Genomic DNA, 19,069 nt, shown 5'->3' on the forward strand with positions numbered 1-19,069 from the left:
TTGGCTGGAGTCGGAGCTAGTTTTGGCTGGAGTCGGAGAAAAAATGTACCGACTCCGACTCCAGCTTTAAAAAAATCTTTTAACAATTTAGAATTGAGTTTTGATATGAATTTTATAAGTTTTGCTCATCAATATATTTTATGAGCAACATTCTAATAGGACACTGGCTCTATTGCATAAGGGTGGTCAGGGAAAAGTTGTCAGTCACTATTTGGCAGTTTGTTTCTGAGCTGGAAGAGTCCATTGTGTGGGGGGAGATCTGTGCTGTTCTCTTCCTGGATGCTGGATGATTGTATTTCAGCAGTAGTGTAATATGAAGATATCCTGTGTAATATAGAGGAGGAGGAGAAGACATAAGTAGTGTAGCAGTAACCTCAGTTCTCAGTGTGGTGTTTTCTCTCTGGTAGAAGATTGTGTGGTTTTCTTCAGTGTTCTATGGCAGCAGCTGTGTGTGTGCGCGCTATGGCTGCAGCAGGCTATGTGTGTGTGTATATGTATGTATGTATGCTATGGCTGCAGCATGCTGTGTGTGTGTGTGTGTGTGCTATAGCTGCAGCAGGCTGTGTGTGTGTGTGTGTGTGTGTGCGCGCGCTATGGCTGCAGCAGGCTGTGTGTGTGTGTGTGTGTGTGTGTGCTATTGCTTGCCCCCACAGTGACCCTCAACATCACTATGTGTGACTCTATCAGTATGGCTGACCCCTCTGTATCACAGATATTTGGCAGTGTTAGTGTTTCTTTGTGTATGGTGAATATTAGTTATAAACATCGTAGATTGTCAGCAGGAAAAACCACCTGCTCCATCTAGTCTAGTTCTGAGTTGTTCAGGACATGGAGGCTGGAGACTGGCTGAATCCTCTGCACACACAGGAGAAGCTGCTTTATATACAGTATTCCTTTTTTCACTCAGAAGTTGCACCAGGATCATGTAGGACATTAGGGAGAAGCTGCTGAACCAGTGTGATAAATAACTCCCCTTGTATCTGACCGGCCATTTATGAAGGAGTCGGAGTCGGTCCTGATAAAATTCAGGAGTCGGAGCTGCGGCTTACCGACTCCACAGCCCTGTTTCCTTAGCAGTCCACAGGTGATATAATTATACTCAGTGCATCAGGTATTATCACAGGTGTTCTTTGTATGGGATATCCTCAAACCATGACCTGTTGGTGAGGCCTGAGGACTGGAATTGAGAAGCACTGGTCTAGCCTACTACTATTATTATTAGCCTAGAGGTTTAACTACAAACTGCATAGAAACGGCACAGAAGATAAAGGTAAGAAACTTGTCTTCATCCCCAGCACCTTATGCGCTTTAGGGACATATCAGCAGGTAAGATTCATCTAACCTGCTGATAGTTTACCTGTATTTTATTAAAGGGAACCAATCAGCCCAATTCTCCAGGCGTGTGACAAACACAGGCGGGGAAGTAGTCATCTGGGCGGCTCCCCGCCCATGTCTAGTCACAGCGTTCTGCCTGTTAGCGCGCTAGGAGGGGATGATTGACAGGCAGAGAGGTCTGTTACTTGCATCTCTGCTTGTCAATCATCCTGCGGATCGCGCTGACAGGCAGAGCACGGTGACTAGATACGGGCTGGGGGGCCACCCAAATGACTACTTCCCCGCTGGTACGTGCCGCGGCTGCTGCAGGGGCTTTATACAGCGCTCCTGGAAAACAATATCAGCCCTGGGGTTGATTGGTTCCCTTTAAAGGCTATAGAGACAATTTGTGACCTGCTAGAGCTGCAGTACACACCCCTCACAAGCTCTGTTACACCCTGGTACCTATTTACTTACATTACAGGTCAAACTCAGGCCCTCCAGCTGTTAATGGGAATTGCACTTTTGCAACAGCTGGTGGGCCTGAGTTTGACACCCGACTTACACAGATGATGCGTTCTCCCTCTTCTACTGATGAGTTTCCGAAACCACCGCTACCACAATGATTGTAAATAAAAAGCATCCGGGTGGAACAGAGCACAGCCCTAGCCGGCTATAGTTTGGTTTTCAAATACATCACATGTAGGTTTTTTACTCCCTTAACAAAAGAATAGATGCCTAAACACAGTTCAATATTTTTAAAAGAGAAGTCCGGCAAAAATTTTTATTAAAGTATTGTTTTACCCCCCGAAAGTTTTACAAATTACCAATATACACTTATTACGGGAAATGCTTATAAAGTGCTTTTTTCCCTGCACTTACTACTGCATCAAGGCTTCACTTCCTGGATAAAATGGTGATGTAACAACCCGACTCCCGGAGCTGTGCGGGTTGTGGCTGTTGAAGAAGATGATGGCAGAGTGCCCTGTGTCCCTCAGCGACCCCCTGCCATTATCCTCTCCAGCAGCCACAGCCCGCACAGCTATGGGAGTCGTGACATCACCATTTTATCCAGGAAGTGAAGCCTTGATGCAGTAGTAAGTGCAGGGAAAAAGCCCTTTATAAGCATTTCCCGTAATAAGTGTATAATGGTAATTTGTATAACTTTTGGGGGGCAATACAATACTTTAATAAAAAATTTGGGCAGACTTCTCCTTTAAGTATACCGTGAAGCCGCCAATCTGTATGGAAGATAAAGGGTTTATACCTGTGTTGTTTTCACCATCCTCATCACTAGAATCATGTTCTGATTCAGAATCAAAGTTAAGGTAATCGTCTTGGGAACGGCCCTTCGCCTTTTCTATAGGCTCCGCCAGTGTATCATTGGCCCAGGTAGCTGTCTTATTCCTGTTTTGGTGCACATTGAGAAATTCTTGGAAACCACTGTCCTTTTCTAGCTGCAGATAAGACAAACAGTCAACTTTTTTTTTTTAAATAAAAGATAAACATTTTGCAGATATCTGATGTTACATAAAGTTATTAGAAATCCATGAAATATGAAAGACTGTAGCGCTCCAAGATGAAAATAAATGTCCTTTATTCAAATAATTATAAAGTGCAAAGTGCCAATCACTGACAGCCTAAAAGGCGATGACATCAACTGATCAGACCCAAAGAAACAATACAGAAGGTACAATACATAATGGATAGTGCTATAAATACTGTACTCGTCTTATAATCAACAATCACAGGTGATAAACAAGCGCCAATCAGCCGAATGATGCATGCTTGAGTTGTGCTCATCTCTATTGCCTATCCTTATAGCTGGATGGACATTAGCTGCTGCTACAGACCTTTTCACTAACTATAAAGTGACCAATTTACCCAAATCCCCTGTTCCTTACAGCTCATTACAGAGTTCATTTTAAGAATATGTTCAGACGCTGTATGAGACCGTCCGTTCCGTGACCCGGCCGGTGTCAGAAAAGATCATCCCGGCCGGTACTCCCTACTGCACACAATGGAGCGTGTAGTAGGGAGTACTGTACCGTCCGCCAAAAGTTGACATGTCAGTTTCTCCTTGCGCCGCTAGGGAGTTTATATGCTCCGGACGGGATTCCCTCAACCTGCAGCACAACGCAACTTCCGCACTAATCACGGCCGTTGTTGCGGAACTTACGTTGTGTAAACATGGCCTAAATCCGCAAAACCTGCAGAATGTGGCACATGCTGTAAATAATGCTTATATTATCAGTACAAATAAACCATTATAATGTGCAGTCAGTTATGCAATGTTCAGCGCTTCTGCACCAGACTCCATGCTGTGTCTCAGTGGCACACTTTTACAGGTCTTTAAATTAAAATATAGCTCAAATGACATCCCGTCCCCATTACATAACATGGGCGACATTTCAAATGACAGACATGAATAAAAAATCGGAGATAAAATGTTGTGTTTAAGAATTGCCAAATCTTGAAAAATACTTACTTCTCCTAAAAGTGAATTCTGCTTTGTATTTGCCTAGAAAATAAGGAAACGAAAAACTATTAAAACTGTGTAACACACAGTAATGTTACCAAATAGTATGTAAGTAGCATTTGTATTGCTGTTATCAGAAAAAAAAAATTATATATTTTTTTTATAGGGCCATAAACAGTGGTAATTTAGAGTCTGTATATAACAGAAAAACTTCCCCAGTATTGTGGTAACATATTACCCCAGAGTAGTCAAATATAGATTTAGATATATAGATTTTTTTTAAAACTATACTTAGCCCTGGAGCTTTTTTTTTTTTTTTTGCCCAAACTTCAACTAAAGAAGAAACTAACAGCAGGTTTTCTCACCTTGATCCTCTGCACCATTTTCAGGAAATGTGTACTTTATTAGCTATGAAAACGAAACAGTTTAGTGCACTGAGTTCAGGACTATTTGTATGCTCCCCCGTCCCTGTGCCTTTGTAGCACTGCTTTATGAGTCTCACTGGCGACCACCCACTGTCATTTTCATCTGGAATCCAGGTATGCCACATACCCGGCTCTTCCAGCCGCAACACCTGGCCACCCAGCCAGTTAGTGACTGTAGCGGTGTCCTGCCCCAGTCACTGACTGGCTGAGCAGGCAATTGCTCAGCCAGGTACGTGACATTGCAGCTGGAGAAGCTGAAGGAGACTGACGGCTGTGAGCTGGACCTGGGAGCCATGCTATGTGGCACAAGGATAGGTAAGTATATATTTTTTTTTTTTTATTATGTTCCCGCAACCCCCTGCCTCTGTCTTTTTTATATCATGGGAAGGATGTGCGCCAGCAGGGCGGATCAGTGCACTATTGTTATTAGATCTTTAAAATGACCCTAACACCTGGAAATTGAGTAGCAAAATGCAGACAGTATTCTATAGGTCCCGGGGCAGGATACACAGATTATCTTTCATTTACCTGTCCACCACTGCAATCTGCTGAAAATGCTGTTGCTGTGATGTGGCAAACAGGTGTGGCCATAGCAGATGGGAGATATGAACAGTTTGGGCCATGCCTCTCTGGCATTTTACCACATCATAAAATGGCATTTTATTAGCAAATTGCAGTGGTGGACAGGTAAGCAAAAGATAATCTGACACAGACTGCTGAAGAAAAGGTAATGGGGGAGATTTATCAAATATGGTGTAAAGTTAAACTAGCTCAGTTGCCTCTAGCAACCAATCAGAATTAACTTTGCATTCCTAACAGACTCTTTGGAAAATGAAAGGTGGAATCTCATTGGTTGCTAGGGGCAACTGAGCTAGTTTCACTTTACACCATGTCTGATAAATTCCGCTTTTTCAAGACTTATGTAATACTGCCAGCTCTTTGCTGCTGAATTTCCAAATAAAGGTTCCCTTTATTCTCTTTCTTTTGTCTGGCATCTTATCTACCTCCATTAAAACATTAATTACAATGCCAACTGTGGTGTGTTTAGACCTTCGGCAGGGTAAAGGTCCTAGTACACAAAACAATTATCGGCCATACTTCGCATACTTTGTTCCAAACGATAATCGTTTGGTGTAATAGGACATGTTAAAAGGCCACAATCAGGCGACATGCACAATATTCTTATGGTTTATTATGCCCTCTGTAAGCTCACCTTTTTACTGTCCTCTGTTGTCTGCTTTATATCCTTTTCCTTTGCCACATCTTTGCTTTTATTCTTGGCATACTTGCTCCAAGCTTTATCCTTAGTAGGATCACCAAATGATTTACATAGCTCGACCTTTGGCACACAAAAAAAAAATTCAGTGACCACAAAGGAAAATGTATCATTCTACTCCCCACCACCATTGATAGATTTGAATTACTTACAGAAATACGGGATGTGTCAATGAAGCTCTTATTGAAATGGCTAAGTGCTGCTTCAGCTTCATCTTCTGCGCTAAATCCAATGAAGCCAAATTTCCGGAATTTGCCGTCCTTTGTATATTTTAGGGAGCAGTCAGTTAAATTACCAAAGGCAGCAAACAGCTCTCGGAATCTCTCTTCCTTTATCTTTGGAAGACAACAAAAGGAAAAAAATCATGGTTTAAATAACTTGTGCTTAGACAACACACAAAAAAATGAATGGCAGCATAGCATACAAGTAAAGAAAGGTAACCATTTTGGACTTGAGTGTCACCGGTCACAATAGAGATATCAAAACAATGGAACATTACTATTCTGCCCGCTCTGTAACTTTGAAAGACCAATCGACTAGCTGTATGATTTCTTCCTTATGCGGTCATTAAAGGGAATCTGTCAGGTCTATATCAGGTACAAAGTTATAGACACAGTGATAAAACGATAGAACAAATCACGGCTTTGTCTTTGCTAATGGCTATTTGCAGGGTAGCTAAAGTGCCACACAAGTGATGCTAAGCCACAACATGCAAGCCTCCCACATCCTCCCTGTCTAAGGGCCCTATTCCACGGGATGATTATCGTTTGCAAAATCGTTAACAATAAACGTTCGCTATTGCGAAAGACCTGAACTTGTTCACCCATTTACATGAAACGATAATCGTTACTTATGATTGTTCTTGCAGTCGTCTTGTCGTCGCTATTGCGTTCGTCACTACTGCGAACGACCGAACTATGTCTTATTTAATGCAAACGATTAGTGAACGACTAACGATAAAGATAGGTCCCGGTCTTATTAAACGATCAACGATTTCTCTTTCGGTCGTTAATAGTTAACTGCTATTCAACCGAACGATTATCGCTTAGATTCGAACAACTGAACAATAATCGACCCGTGGAATAGGGCCCTTAAAGTGATTGTACTATTTCACATACAGGAAAATATATATATAACACCTCGCTGGTGCAGAGATCCCAGTGACACAGTTCACTTTTTCGAATCACCTTGTTCCAACCATCTGCAATTAGGCCTCCTCGAGGCACTGCAGGTGGGCTCACTGCACCAATATCGCTGAACTGGGGGTGCTGGGCCTGCCTCCACTGCACCAAGCAGACCTTATTGCAGATGGCAAGAACTGGGCCACAATATGCAATGAAAAGAACACACTTTGCAACACTTTTTTTCTTTTTATCTGCTTCAAGTTTCATTTCTTTTTCAAATTTCAGCATATACAAGCATTTTCATGAAAGGAATTGAAAACATATCACCCAGTGCAAAATAGTGGCGCAGAGTCCTTATACATGTCCTGATTCAGCTCTCGGCATCTCTAAGGTTGTCCATGGAGAGGAATAAAATCATCTCAAGTCCATACTACACGGGACGTTTCAAGAGCAAATTTTCCATTGTCAAGCCACTATTTTGTACTGGGTGATATGTTTTCAATTTCATGAAAATTCATGTATTTGCTGAAATTTGAAAAAGAAATACAACTTGAAACAGATTAAAAGAAAGAAGAGTTGTGAACAGTGTTCTTTTCTTTGCATATTGTGGACTTGTATATGGGCGGAGGAGCAGCATTTTTTGAAATCCCAGTTTAGGATCATACTCAGATTGTTGTACGGCAAAAACTGGGTGGCAGTTTGAAAAAAAATAGACCGCACTGTCACCAACCAGGTGATATTAAAAGCCATTTTTTGTATGCAAAGTGGTACATTCGCTTAAAGGGGTTATGCAGGGTTAGGCAACTTTTAATATCTTGCTGCTGTTATGTAGAAAACAGTAAAGAGAATATACTTACCTATCTGTGCTCCCCTTGTGTTACCTGCTGACTGCAGTGCCTCCAGTTCCAAGACAAACTTGTCTCAATAGCGACAGCCTGCTCAGCCAATCACTGGCCGTAGTGCTGTCCTGTCTCAGTGATTGGCTGAGTGGGCTTTCACTCCCGAGACAAGATATTCTCGGATTTGGAAGCGTTGCAGTTAGCTGGGGACACTGACAACAACATAGGAGGAATCAGGAGAAAAGCGGACAATAAAGCATAAGCTCTTTAGTATTTTCTACTTAACAGCAGCAAGATATGAAAGGAGAAGTCCGGAGAAAATTTTTATTAAACTATTGTATTGCCCCCAAAAGTTAAATCACCAATATACACTTATGGGAAATGCACATAAAGTGCTTTTTTACCCTGCACTTACTACTGCATCAAAGCTTCACTTCCTGGCTAACATGGTGATCTCACTTCCTGGATAAACATGGTGATGTCACTTCCTGGATAACATGGTGATGTCACGACCCGACTCCCAGAGCTGTGCGGGCTGTGGCTGCTGGAGAGGATGATGGCAGGGGGACACTGAGGGACACTGAGCATCCCCCTGCCATCATCCTCTCCAGCAGCCACAGCCCGCACAGCTCTGTGAGTCGGGTCGTGACATCACCATATTTATCCAGGAAGTGACATCACCATGTTTATCCAGGAAGTGACATCACCATGTTTATCCAGGAAGTGACATCACCATGTTTATCCAGGAAGTGAAGCCTTGATGCAGTAGTAAGTGCAGGGAAAAAAAGCACTTTATAAGCATTTCCCGTAATAAGTGCATATTGGTATTTTGTATAACTCTTAGGGGGCATTACAATACTTAAAAAATTTTTTTTGCCGGACTTCTCCTTTAAAAGTTGCCTAACACGGGACAACCCCTTTGCTTGATTGACGTACAAGACTGAGCCCTATATGTCAATCAGTAAAGACGAGGAGGGGAGGAGAGGAGAAAGGCGTGCATGCTGTTGCTCAGCATCTCTTCTGTAGCACTTCAGCTTCAATGGAAAAAGACAATTTTATAACTTTGCAAATGACCATATGCAAAGACAAAGCCATCATTTGTTTTATCTCCATATCCCCTACCTGCAGCTCTGTGCCTGGTACAGAGCTGACAGATTCCCTTTAACTATCAGAAAATCTGCCACACAATACGTCCACATGGTTTCTGATGACATTTGGGCAGCCTCACAGCTTCCACTGCATGAAGCCCTAACCACAGGCTGCTCATGAAACAGGATTTTGCAGGATGTGGTCTTTAGGATTTGCCATGTGACCCCTGACAGCAGGAAATTCATAGCTCTAAAGTGTAAAAACCCAACCTAAACGGACGAAAAGAATCTAACAAGTAACAATAAGGACAAATCAGTCAGTGATCGATAGAACCACATACATGTACATACAGATAAGCATGGTAGTAGAACCAGACAGTCCCGAGATGGATCGGGGATAGTGACATCTTTAAATAGTAAACAAAGTGTTAAATACCCCATTAGGAAGATTCTTGACGATTAATCGCGACATGTTGATATCTCCAACACCAAGTAGCTGAATCCCGAACTAGCTTCACGTTTTGCTCGTGGGCGCCGCCATCTTGGTTTACATCACGTGTCTAACCAAGCGCTCTCGCTCAGAACGAGACGGACACGCGAGAGTAGGAGGGGCGTGGCTTTCCTGTAGGCGGGCTTTGCCGCACTTTCTCTTCTATCTTGCTCGGCAGGGGCGTAATGACCGCGATCCTGCCTGTGGGGGAATGGAAGGGGGTCTGGCCGGCCTAAGGCCGCTCTAAGTGTTAATAACTATAGAATAACTGAACGGGTATACCTGCTCCCGTTATGTCCGAGGTGATTTCCGGTAAGGGCAGCGCCTCTATGTGATTCTGCCGTCATCTGCCCTTGTCTGAGGGGAAGAAAAGAGTAGAATCTCAGGAACAGAAGGCGGGAGGTGCGGGGGATCTAGGGATAGGTGAGTAGTTTTATTTTAAGAGGCAAAACACCTACATGGAGGAGCCAGATGTCTGTGTGAGGAAACATGGAGGCAAACCGCCGTGTGAGGAAAGATGTAGGAGGCAAACCGCCGTGTGAGGAAAGATGTAGGAGCCAGGCGGCTGTGTGAGGAAAGATGTAGGAGCCAGGCCACTGTGAGGGAACATGAAGGAGCCAGATGGCTGTGTGAGAAAAGATGGTGGAGGCAGACTGTTGTGTGAGGAAATATGGAGGAGCCAGACCACTGTGTGAGGGAACATGGAGGAGCCAGACAGCCGTGTGAGGAAACATGGAGGAGGCAGACTTGTGTGAGAAAATATGGAGGAGCCAGACTGCTGTGTGAGGGAACATGGAGGAGGCAGACCACTGTGTTTGGAAACATGGTGGAGGCAGACTGCTGTTTGAGGGAACATGGTGGAGGCAGACCGCTGTGTGAGGGAACATGGAGGAGCCAGACCACTGTGTGAGGGAACATGGAGGAGCCAGACAGCCGTGTGAGGAAACATGGAGGAGGCAGACTTTTGTGTGAGGAAACATGGAGGAGGCAGTCTGTTGTGTGAGGAAATATGGAGGAGCCAGACTGCTATGTGAGGGAACATGGAGGAGCCAGACCACTGTGTTGGGAAACATGGAGGAGGCAGACTGCTGTGTGAGGAAACATGGAGGAGGCAGAGCGCTGTGTGAGGAAACATGGAGGAGGCAGACGGCTGTGTGAGGGAACATGGAGGAACCAGATGGCTGTGTGAGGAAAGATGGAGGAGCCAGACGGCTGTGTGAGGAAACACGGAGGAGCCAGATGGCTGTGTGAGGAAACATGGAGGAGCCAGACGGCTGTGTGAGGAAACATGGAGGAGCCAGGCGGCTGTGTGAGGAAACACGGAGGAGCAAGACGGCTGTATGAGAAAACGTGGAGAAGCCAGACCACTGTGTTGGGAAACGTGGAGGAGCCAGACCACTCTGTGAGGAAACATGGAGGAGCCAGATGGCTGTGTGACACTTTGGTAAAACTATGGTACTGTGGTACACTAAAACTGACGTGTTATCTATGTTCCTCGATTACAATGATGCAAATTTTATACACTGCTCAAAAAAATAAAGGCAACACTTTAACAACACAATATAATTCAAAGTAAACCAAACTACTGTGAAATAGTTTCTGTCCAATCAATCTCACATGCTGTTGTGCAAATGGAATAGACAACAGGTGGAAATTATTGGCAATTAGCAAGACACAATAAAGGAGTGGTTCTGCAGGTGGGGACCACCGAACACTTCTTAGTACCTATGCTTTCTGGCTTATGTTTGGTCAATTTTGAATTTTGGTGTCGCTTTTACATATGTGGTATCATTAGACGGAATCTACAACACACATAAGTGGTTTAGGTAGTGTAGCTTATCCAGGATGGGACATCAATGCGAGCTGTGGTAAGAAGGTTTGCTGTGTCAGCGAAGAGGCCGGAGGTGCTACCAGGACACAGGCCAGTACACCAGGAAATGTAAAGGAAGGGCAACAACCCAGCAGCAGGGCCAGTACAAACGCCTTTGTGCAAGGAGGAGCACTGCCAGAGCCCTGCAAAATGACCACCAGCAGGCTACAAATATGCATGTGTCTGCATAAATGGTTAGAAATCGACTCCATGAGGATGGTATGAGGGCCCAACGTCCACAGATGAGGGTTGTGCGCACAGGCCAACATCGTGCAGGACGCTTTGCATTTGCCAGAGAACACCAAGGTTGGCAAATTCTCCACTGGTGCCCCGTGCTCTTCACAGATGAAAGCAGGTTCACACTGAGTACATATGACAGTCTGGAGACGTCGTAGAGAGCGATCTGCTGCACTTCAGCATGACATCCTTCAGCATGACCAGTTTAACAGTGGGTCAGTAATAGTGTGAGGTGGCATTTTTTTTTTTTTTTGGAGGGCCGCAAAGCCCTCCATGCGTTCGCCAGAGGTAACCTGACATTAGGTACCGAGATGAGATCCTCAGACCCCTTGTAAGACCATACGCTGGTGCAGTTGGCCTTGGGTTCCTCCTAATGCAGGACAATGCTAGACCTCATGGCTGGAGTGTGTCCCCATTCTCCAGTCCTGAATCCAATTGAACTCATCTCGGACATCATGTCTTGCTCCATCCACCAATGTCACATTGCACCACAGACTGTCTAGGAGTTGGTGGATGCTTTAGTCCATGTCTGAAAGCAGATCCCTCAGGAGACCACCACCGCATCAGGATCATGCCCAGGCATTTTAGGGAGGTCATACAGACACGTGGAGGCCATACTCGGCCTCATTTTGACTTGTTTTAAGTACATTACATCAAAGTTGTGTGTGTCTTTCCTGGAGTGTGTCTTTCCACTTTAATTTTGTGTGTGACTCCAAATCCAGGCCTCCATTGGTTAATAAATTTGATTTCGATTGACAATTTGTGTGTGATTTTGTTGTCAGCACATTCAACTTTGTACAGAACAAAGGTCGGATCTCCCCCCCCCCCCGCGATGCGATACCAGGGGGGAGGTTCGGGCGGGCCTCAGCATCGCAATGACGCTGATCCTGGCTCGACAATATATCGCTATGGCCTGCAGCAGGCCAAAGCAATGTATCACTGATTACAATGATCATTGCTGTGTATATACACAGCATTGATCTCAATGGGAGATCAGTACTGTGTATATACAAGTCCCCCAGGGGGACTTCTTGTTAATGTAAAAAATAAAAAGTGTTTTTATTAATAAAAAAATCCCCTCCCCTAATAAAAGTCCAAATCACCCCCCTTTTCCCATTTTATAAATATACAAACATATTTGTTATTGTCGCGTGCGTAGTCGTCTGAACTATTAAATTATTAAATTCCTGATTTCGCACGGTAAATGGCGAAAGCGCAAAGAAATTCCAAAGTACAAAATTGCGCATTTTTGGTCGCATCAAATCTAGAAAAAATGTAATAAAAAGTGATCAAAAAGTTGCAAATGCGCAAACAAGGTACCGATAGAAAGTACAGATCATGGCGCAAAAAATGACACTGCACACAGCCCCATGGACCAAAGGATAAAAGCGCTATATGCATGGTAATAGAGCGATTTAAAACACATTTAGTTTATATAAAAAGGTTATGCAAGTATCGTAATCGTAAAAACTTGAGGAACATGCATAACATGTCAGTTTTACCATAGGGCGATCGGTGTAAATATGAAACTCCCTGAAATGAAAACAAATTCCTTTTTTTTTTCTTCAATTTGACAGCGCAAAAGATTATTTTCTGGTTTCGCAGAATATTTTATGGGAAAATAAAGTCTGTCATTGCAAAGTTTAATTGGTATTTGGTATTGCAAAAAAAAAGGGCTTATATGGGTCTCTAGGTGAAAAAATGCACACGCTATGGCCTTTTAAACATAAAGGTGAAAAAGCGAAAGCACATAAACGAAAATTGCCATTGACCTTAAGGAGTTAAACACATGGAGAAAAAACAGAAACAGAAAAAAGGAGACAGTTTAATTCCTCTCTCTAATCTATTTAGAAATAAAAACTCAGCACTCGGGTGCAAATGTTAAAGTAGGTTCAAACTGTCCCACCTGGCTCCACCAGATAATCCAACTGCAGCAGTCCAGATATGTGATAAGCAGTGATTTATTAACAGTGACTAAGGGCCCTATTCCACCGGACGATTATCGTTTGCATAATCGTTAACGATCTCAAACGACCGCTATTGCGAAAGACCTGAAAACGTTCACTGATTTCCATGGAACGATAATCGTTACTTATGATCGTAATTGCGATCGTTTTTTCTTCGCTATTTATTCGCTATTGCGTTCGTATCTATTGCGAACGACCGAACAATGTCTTATTCAATGCGAACGATTTGCGAACGAGCAACGATAAAAATAGGTCCAGGTCTTATAAAGCGATCAACGATTTCTCGTTCGGTCGTTAATCGTTAACTGCATTTCAACCGAACGATTATCGTTTAGATTCGAACGATTTAACGTTAATCTGAACGATAATCGCCCAGTGGAATAGGGCCCTAATGCCCCTATTCCACGAGTCGTTTGGAGGAGCAAACGAGCGCTATTAGCGCTATTCAACGCGGCTGCAGCGAGCGGTTGAGTGCGGGAGGGGGCGGCGGGGGGCTGCCTGGGGGATCGCTGATCGTCCGGGCAGCCCATAGGATATAGCAGCGTCTGCTGCCGATGCTCCTATTCAACGGAGCAACGGCAGCAGATCGCTGCTATATCAGTCGCTTGTTTTTCAACTTGTTGAAAGCGACTGCAACGATCAGCCGACATGAACGATGTCGGCTGATCGTTGCACTCTTTTCCACGGGACGAATATCGTTCGTAGCGGCCGATATCGGCCGAATACGAACGATATTGCTCCTTTAAACGACCCGTGAAATAGGGGCTTCAGTTTGGAGATTTTCACCGGCACTGCTTCTGTACATAGATAGATCAGACCCAGGATTTGGTAGGGACTAGCGAATGATTCACACCAGGGTGCACCTCTGGTGTGAGACTCGATAAATGGGTAATATATAGAAAACAAAGCTGAGGGCACTCACTGGTTATTGTGCGATTCTTTATTTCATCATGGATAAAACTTGTGGGTACAAATCACGGGGCGGCAGATGCCATAGTACTGCATACACATGACAGCCATTTCGTGCACATGCGCGCTTGTACCCACAAGTTTTATCCATGATGAAATAAAGAAGAATCGCACAATAACCGGTGAGTGCCCTCAGCTTTGTTTTCTACATATTACCCATTTATTAACAGTGACTTGCTTAAAGGGGTAGTCCACCCAAAAAAAAATTCTTTCAAATCAACTGCTGCCATGAAGTGCCAGAGATTTGTAATTTACTTTTATTAAAAAATCTCAAGCCTTCCAGTACTTATCAGCTGCTGTATGCCCAACAGGAAGTTGTATTATTTCCAGTCTAGAGAGCAACAGAGGTTTTCTATGGGGATTTGCTACTGCTCTGGACAGTTCCTGACATGGACAGAGGTGGCAGTAGCGAGCACTGTGTCAGACTGGAAAGAAAACACCACTTCCTGCTGGACACACAGCAGCTGATAAGTACTGGAAGACTTAAGATTTTTTAATAGAAGTGAATTACAAATCTCTGGCACTTTATGGCACCAGTTGATTTGAAAGAAAATTTTTTTGGGTGGACTACCCCTTTAAAGAAAAAAATATGGATGGGTCTGAAATGTCGCTGTTAGTTTATATGTGTTAATAAACCACTTATGTATCTGGAGTGCTGTAGCCACCTCTATTTTGAATAATCTACGTAGATAGATATTTTGTTTATAATGTAATGCATGCTGGGAAGTGTAGTTTCGTGGCAGTTGCCTTCTTGGGTATAGACCTGCCTTTAGAAAAACATCCGTAACTCAGAAAGGGTGGCAGCTAGAAAGACGGGACAACTCAAAATACTGAGTGACACTTGGTGACAAAGACCAGCTAAGTTTGGGAGTATTTTATATTTAAGTTCTTGGGTGGAATACCCCTTTAAGGGGTTAAAGAAAAATAATCTGATAACATATACAGTAGATAAAGCAAGCCCTTACATACAACAGTCAGAAAGAGCTACTGGAAGCTATGAAAAAGTTTGCATGTAGAGGACCAGAGGGTTTACATGGTTCTGCACACAGGGTCCCAGAAAAATAAAATTAATCAATCCTCACCTGGTACCCAAAAGAGCAGCTCTTCCTGGCACATGTAATGAGCAGTACAGGACATGTAGTATCACACTACTGTAGAGAGGAGTTACTAGACGACCAATCACTGCATGCACTTCACTAATACTGGGGTTTTACCAGTAAAATGTCCACTTCTATTGGTCAATCATCTAGGTATTTACATGCCGCAGATCCTGACTGTAGCATTATAAGTTGAGTCTGGTGTCACATTGCGATGGTCCAGAAAGGAACATTGTATATTGAAAATATTGCAACCTCAGACCATTGAAAGTTGAAGGACCACTGTTTTTTATATATTTTACTTTGTAAGAGAAATGTTGTGCTGTTGTTTTTCTAGGAAAGCAGCAGAGGGCAGTAGTGGTCTTTTAAAGCCTTGCTGTTGTGCTTTAAAGTGTTTATAATCAACTATAGAGTTTAAAATTATTTTAATAGCTGTACTTGTTTCATTATTGTTTTGATTTTAAGTGTTAACACAATTTTAAAAATGTATCTATTTTAGCAAATAATACTAAACGTTATATTACTTTTAACGATCTGATTGCTTAAATACACTATACTTAATATCCATTGGACAGTTGCGTATGCAAATGATTTGCATCTTTCTATAATCTTAAAGGGGTTTCCCATCTCAGCATTTATAGGCATATCAACAGGATATGCCATAAGCATCTGATAGATGCAAATCCCACCTCCCTCGAGATCAAGGGCTCTCTGGACCCCTCCAGCCTGTTTGTGGAAATGGCCAGGAAGCCAAAATCAGCCGCCATCAGCTTTTGAAAACAGGATCTTCCAGTGGTGCCTCATCTATCAGAAGTCTATGCTATATTTGTGTAATTATTGTCAACATTGGAATAACCTATGTAATATTCTGGCCTAGAGGACTAGAAGGTGAAGCTAACTTTTAGGAACATTATACACTTCAAAAAAAATAAAAATAAATAAACCACACAATGTAACTCCAAGTCAATCGCACTTCTGTGAAATCCAGTAGAGATGAGCAAATTTACAGTGCAAACAAAGTGAAGTGCTTCGCTACACTTGGCAATCGGCTTGGGAAACTTCTCCCAGGACTGCATTCAGCTTTACCAGACACCCGGAGCAGAACAGAGAAGAGCAGTGATCAAAAGCAGATACAGCGATTGAACGTATGAACACTTTAATGTTATCTGAAAATAATTCTGCCGTCAGGGGACATACAGTGGCAGCGTTTAAGAAAATTTGGGCGCCATGGTATAACTCTGCCCACCTTACCAATATCTCTTACTGCATAACATCCTGATTGCTCTGTATATTTTGAGACTTGTTGATCGTGAATCAATTTCTTAAGCTGTTGGGCAAAGGAAACAGATAGCAGGTAGAAATCAGAACTCCTATAAAGGAGGTGCTCTTCAGGTGGTGACCACAGACCATTTCTCTGTTATCCTTTTTGGCTGCTGTTTTGCATTTTGTCATTGCTGTCACCCCTAGCATGAGATAGCATGAGGTGGTGTCTACAACCCACAGGAGTTGCCTAGGTAGTGCAATTTATCCAGGATGGCACATCAGTGCGAGCTGTGGCAAGAAGGTTAGCTGTGTTTCAGTGTACAGAGCATGGAGCAGATACCAGGAGGCATGGAGGGGGAAGGGAACAACCCAGCAACAGGACCACTAACTCCTCCTTTGTGCAAGGAGGAGCAGTGCCAGAGCACTGCCAAATTACCTCTGGAAGGCCACCAATATCCATGTTTCTGCTGAAACTTTCAGAAATTAATTCCATGAGGGTGTTATGAGGGCCTGATGTCCATAAATCAGTGTTGTGCTTACAGCCCAACACCATGCAGGGCAATTGGCATATGCCATAGAACACCAAGATTGGTAGTGTCAACTTTGGTGCCCTGTGTTCTTCACTGGTGAGAGCAGGTACAAACAGCAGATATGACAGAGTCTGGGGACATGGTAGAGAACATTTTGCTCCTGCAACATCCTCCCTTCATCATGACTGGTTTGACAGTGGGTCAGAAATAGTGTGAGGAGGCATTTCTTTGAATGGCTGCACAGCCCTCCTTATGCTGGCCAGAAGTACCCTGACTGCCTTTAGGTACTGGGATGAGATCCTCAGACCCATTGCGAGATCATATGCAGGAGCAGTGGGCCCTGGGTTTCTTCTGATGCATGACAATGTTAGACCTCATGTGGTGAAGTGTGTCAGCAGTTTCAGAAAGATGAAGGCATTGAAGCTATGAACTGGTCTGCCCGTTCTCCAGACCAAAATCCAATCAAGCACATCTTGGACATCATGTCTTGTTCCATCCAACACCACAGTGCATCACAGACTGTCCAGGAGTTGATGGATGCTTTAATCCAGGTGTGGGAGGAGATACCTGAAGAGACCATCAGGCGCCTTGTCAGGAGCATGCCCAGGTATTGTAGGAAGATCATACAGGCTCGTGGAGGCCACACACAATACTGGGCCTCATTTCCTTGTCTTGAGGCCACTGAAGTTGGATCAGCCTGTAATTTGATTTTCCACTTTGATTTTGAGTATGACTCCAAATCCAGACCTCAGTGGGATATTAATTTTGATTTATATTGATAATTTTTGTGTTTTATTGTTCTCAGTGCATTCCACTATATAGTCAATAAAGATTTGCAACTAAAATACAGTGGTGCCTTGGATTCCGAGCATAATTTGTTCTGGGACTGTGCTTTTAATCCAAATCCACTCTTAGGGTGCCTTTACACCTAGCGACTCGCAGCGTAAATTACGCTGCGAGTCGTGTAGGTCCTGGCAGATCACTTTCACTACATACACTTTCACTGAACGACCGCTGCGTGTATGTAATTCTGCCGGCCCCTTAACCCCTTCAGCTCCCGCCCGGCTCCCGCTCCCACTCCGCTGTATACATTACCTCTCCTCACTGCACGGGTCCCGGCGTACTGCTCTCCCGCCTGGCCAATCAGTATGTTGCCCTGCCGCAGCCACTGATTGGCCGGGCGGGAGAGCAGTATGCCGGGACCCGTGCAGCGAGGAGAGGTAATGTATACAGCGGAGTGAGAGCTGGAGCTGAAGGGGTTAAGGGGCCGGCAGAATTACATACACGCAGCGGTCGTTCATGAACGATGTCGGCTGATCGTTGCCTCCTATTCCACGGCCGAATCGTTCCGTGGAATAGGGCCTTTAGTTTTAGGAAAACTGCAAGATATCAGGATTATTTTATAATATAGATAGAAAATTAGAAAAGATGTCACCAAAATTCTTAAAAATATGTTTACCATAAAAACGTGATTTAAACAATAAGTCATTTTCTGATGACACATTCCCTTTTACAAAATTGCAGCTTTTTTATTTCACCTCACAATAAATTTTTTCCTGTTTCACAATGTAATTTATTATGAAATGGAGGGTGTTGTTACAAAGTACACTTGGCCCCGCAAGCTTTTAGATGGAAAAGAGGATAGTAAGTAATTTGGACTGATCGAGTACACAAGTATATTTTAAAGTGTACCTGTCAAAAAACTGAACTTTTGACAGGTCATAGAGACGTGAAAATTTTTTTATAGGTCAAGGTCTAAGGGGGACATTTATTAAGTCCGGCGTTGTCCCCACATCTCCGTCGATACGGAGATTTATGTAGAGGCGGATCGCCTCTACATAAATCCCGTGCGCGTCGGTGCGCACAGCCGAAAACCTACGCCACCTGAAAGGTGGAGTAGGTTTTCGGCATATCCTTATGCCGAAAAAATGATAAATCGCGCAGACTCTGAGTCCGCGCCCCTGCTGTTGATAAAGACCAGTATGGTCGATACGCGTGCAGCGTTGATGTAATAAACATCCATTGAAGCAATTTACACTAGCGAGTGCCGTGATTCATTCCATTATTCTGTGACTTTATTGCCACGGGCACCGCGCCGCAG

General features: G+C 43.6%; 1 protein-coding gene across 1 annotated transcript in view; it reads right to left on the reverse strand.

Moving 5' to 3' along the window:
- Nucleotides 1-9,092, reverse strand: part of RBM19 (RNA binding motif protein 19) — a 56,180-nt gene extending 47,088 nt beyond the window's left edge. The window contains exons 1-5 of the mRNA XM_069961417.1: nucleotides 8,982-9,092; nucleotides 5,647-5,829; nucleotides 5,432-5,557; nucleotides 3,803-3,835; nucleotides 2,582-2,771 (exon numbers count right to left, since the gene is read on the reverse strand). Coding sequence (XP_069817518.1) covers nucleotides 2,582-2,771; nucleotides 3,803-3,835; nucleotides 5,432-5,557; nucleotides 5,647-5,829; nucleotides 8,982-9,017 — 568 coding nt within the window. The 5' untranslated portion in view covers nucleotides 9,018-9,092. The remainder of the gene's footprint in view (nucleotides 1-2,581; nucleotides 2,772-3,802; nucleotides 3,836-5,431; nucleotides 5,558-5,646; nucleotides 5,830-8,981) is intronic.
- Between the last annotated feature and the right edge of the window lie 9,977 nt (nucleotides 9,093-19,069).

This window comes from Dendropsophus ebraccatus, chromosome 3, assembly GCF_027789765.1.
Source record: "Dendropsophus ebraccatus isolate aDenEbr1 chromosome 3, aDenEbr1.pat, whole genome shotgun sequence".
Lineage (NCBI taxonomy): Eukaryota > Metazoa > Chordata > Amphibia > Anura > Hylidae > Dendropsophus > Dendropsophus ebraccatus.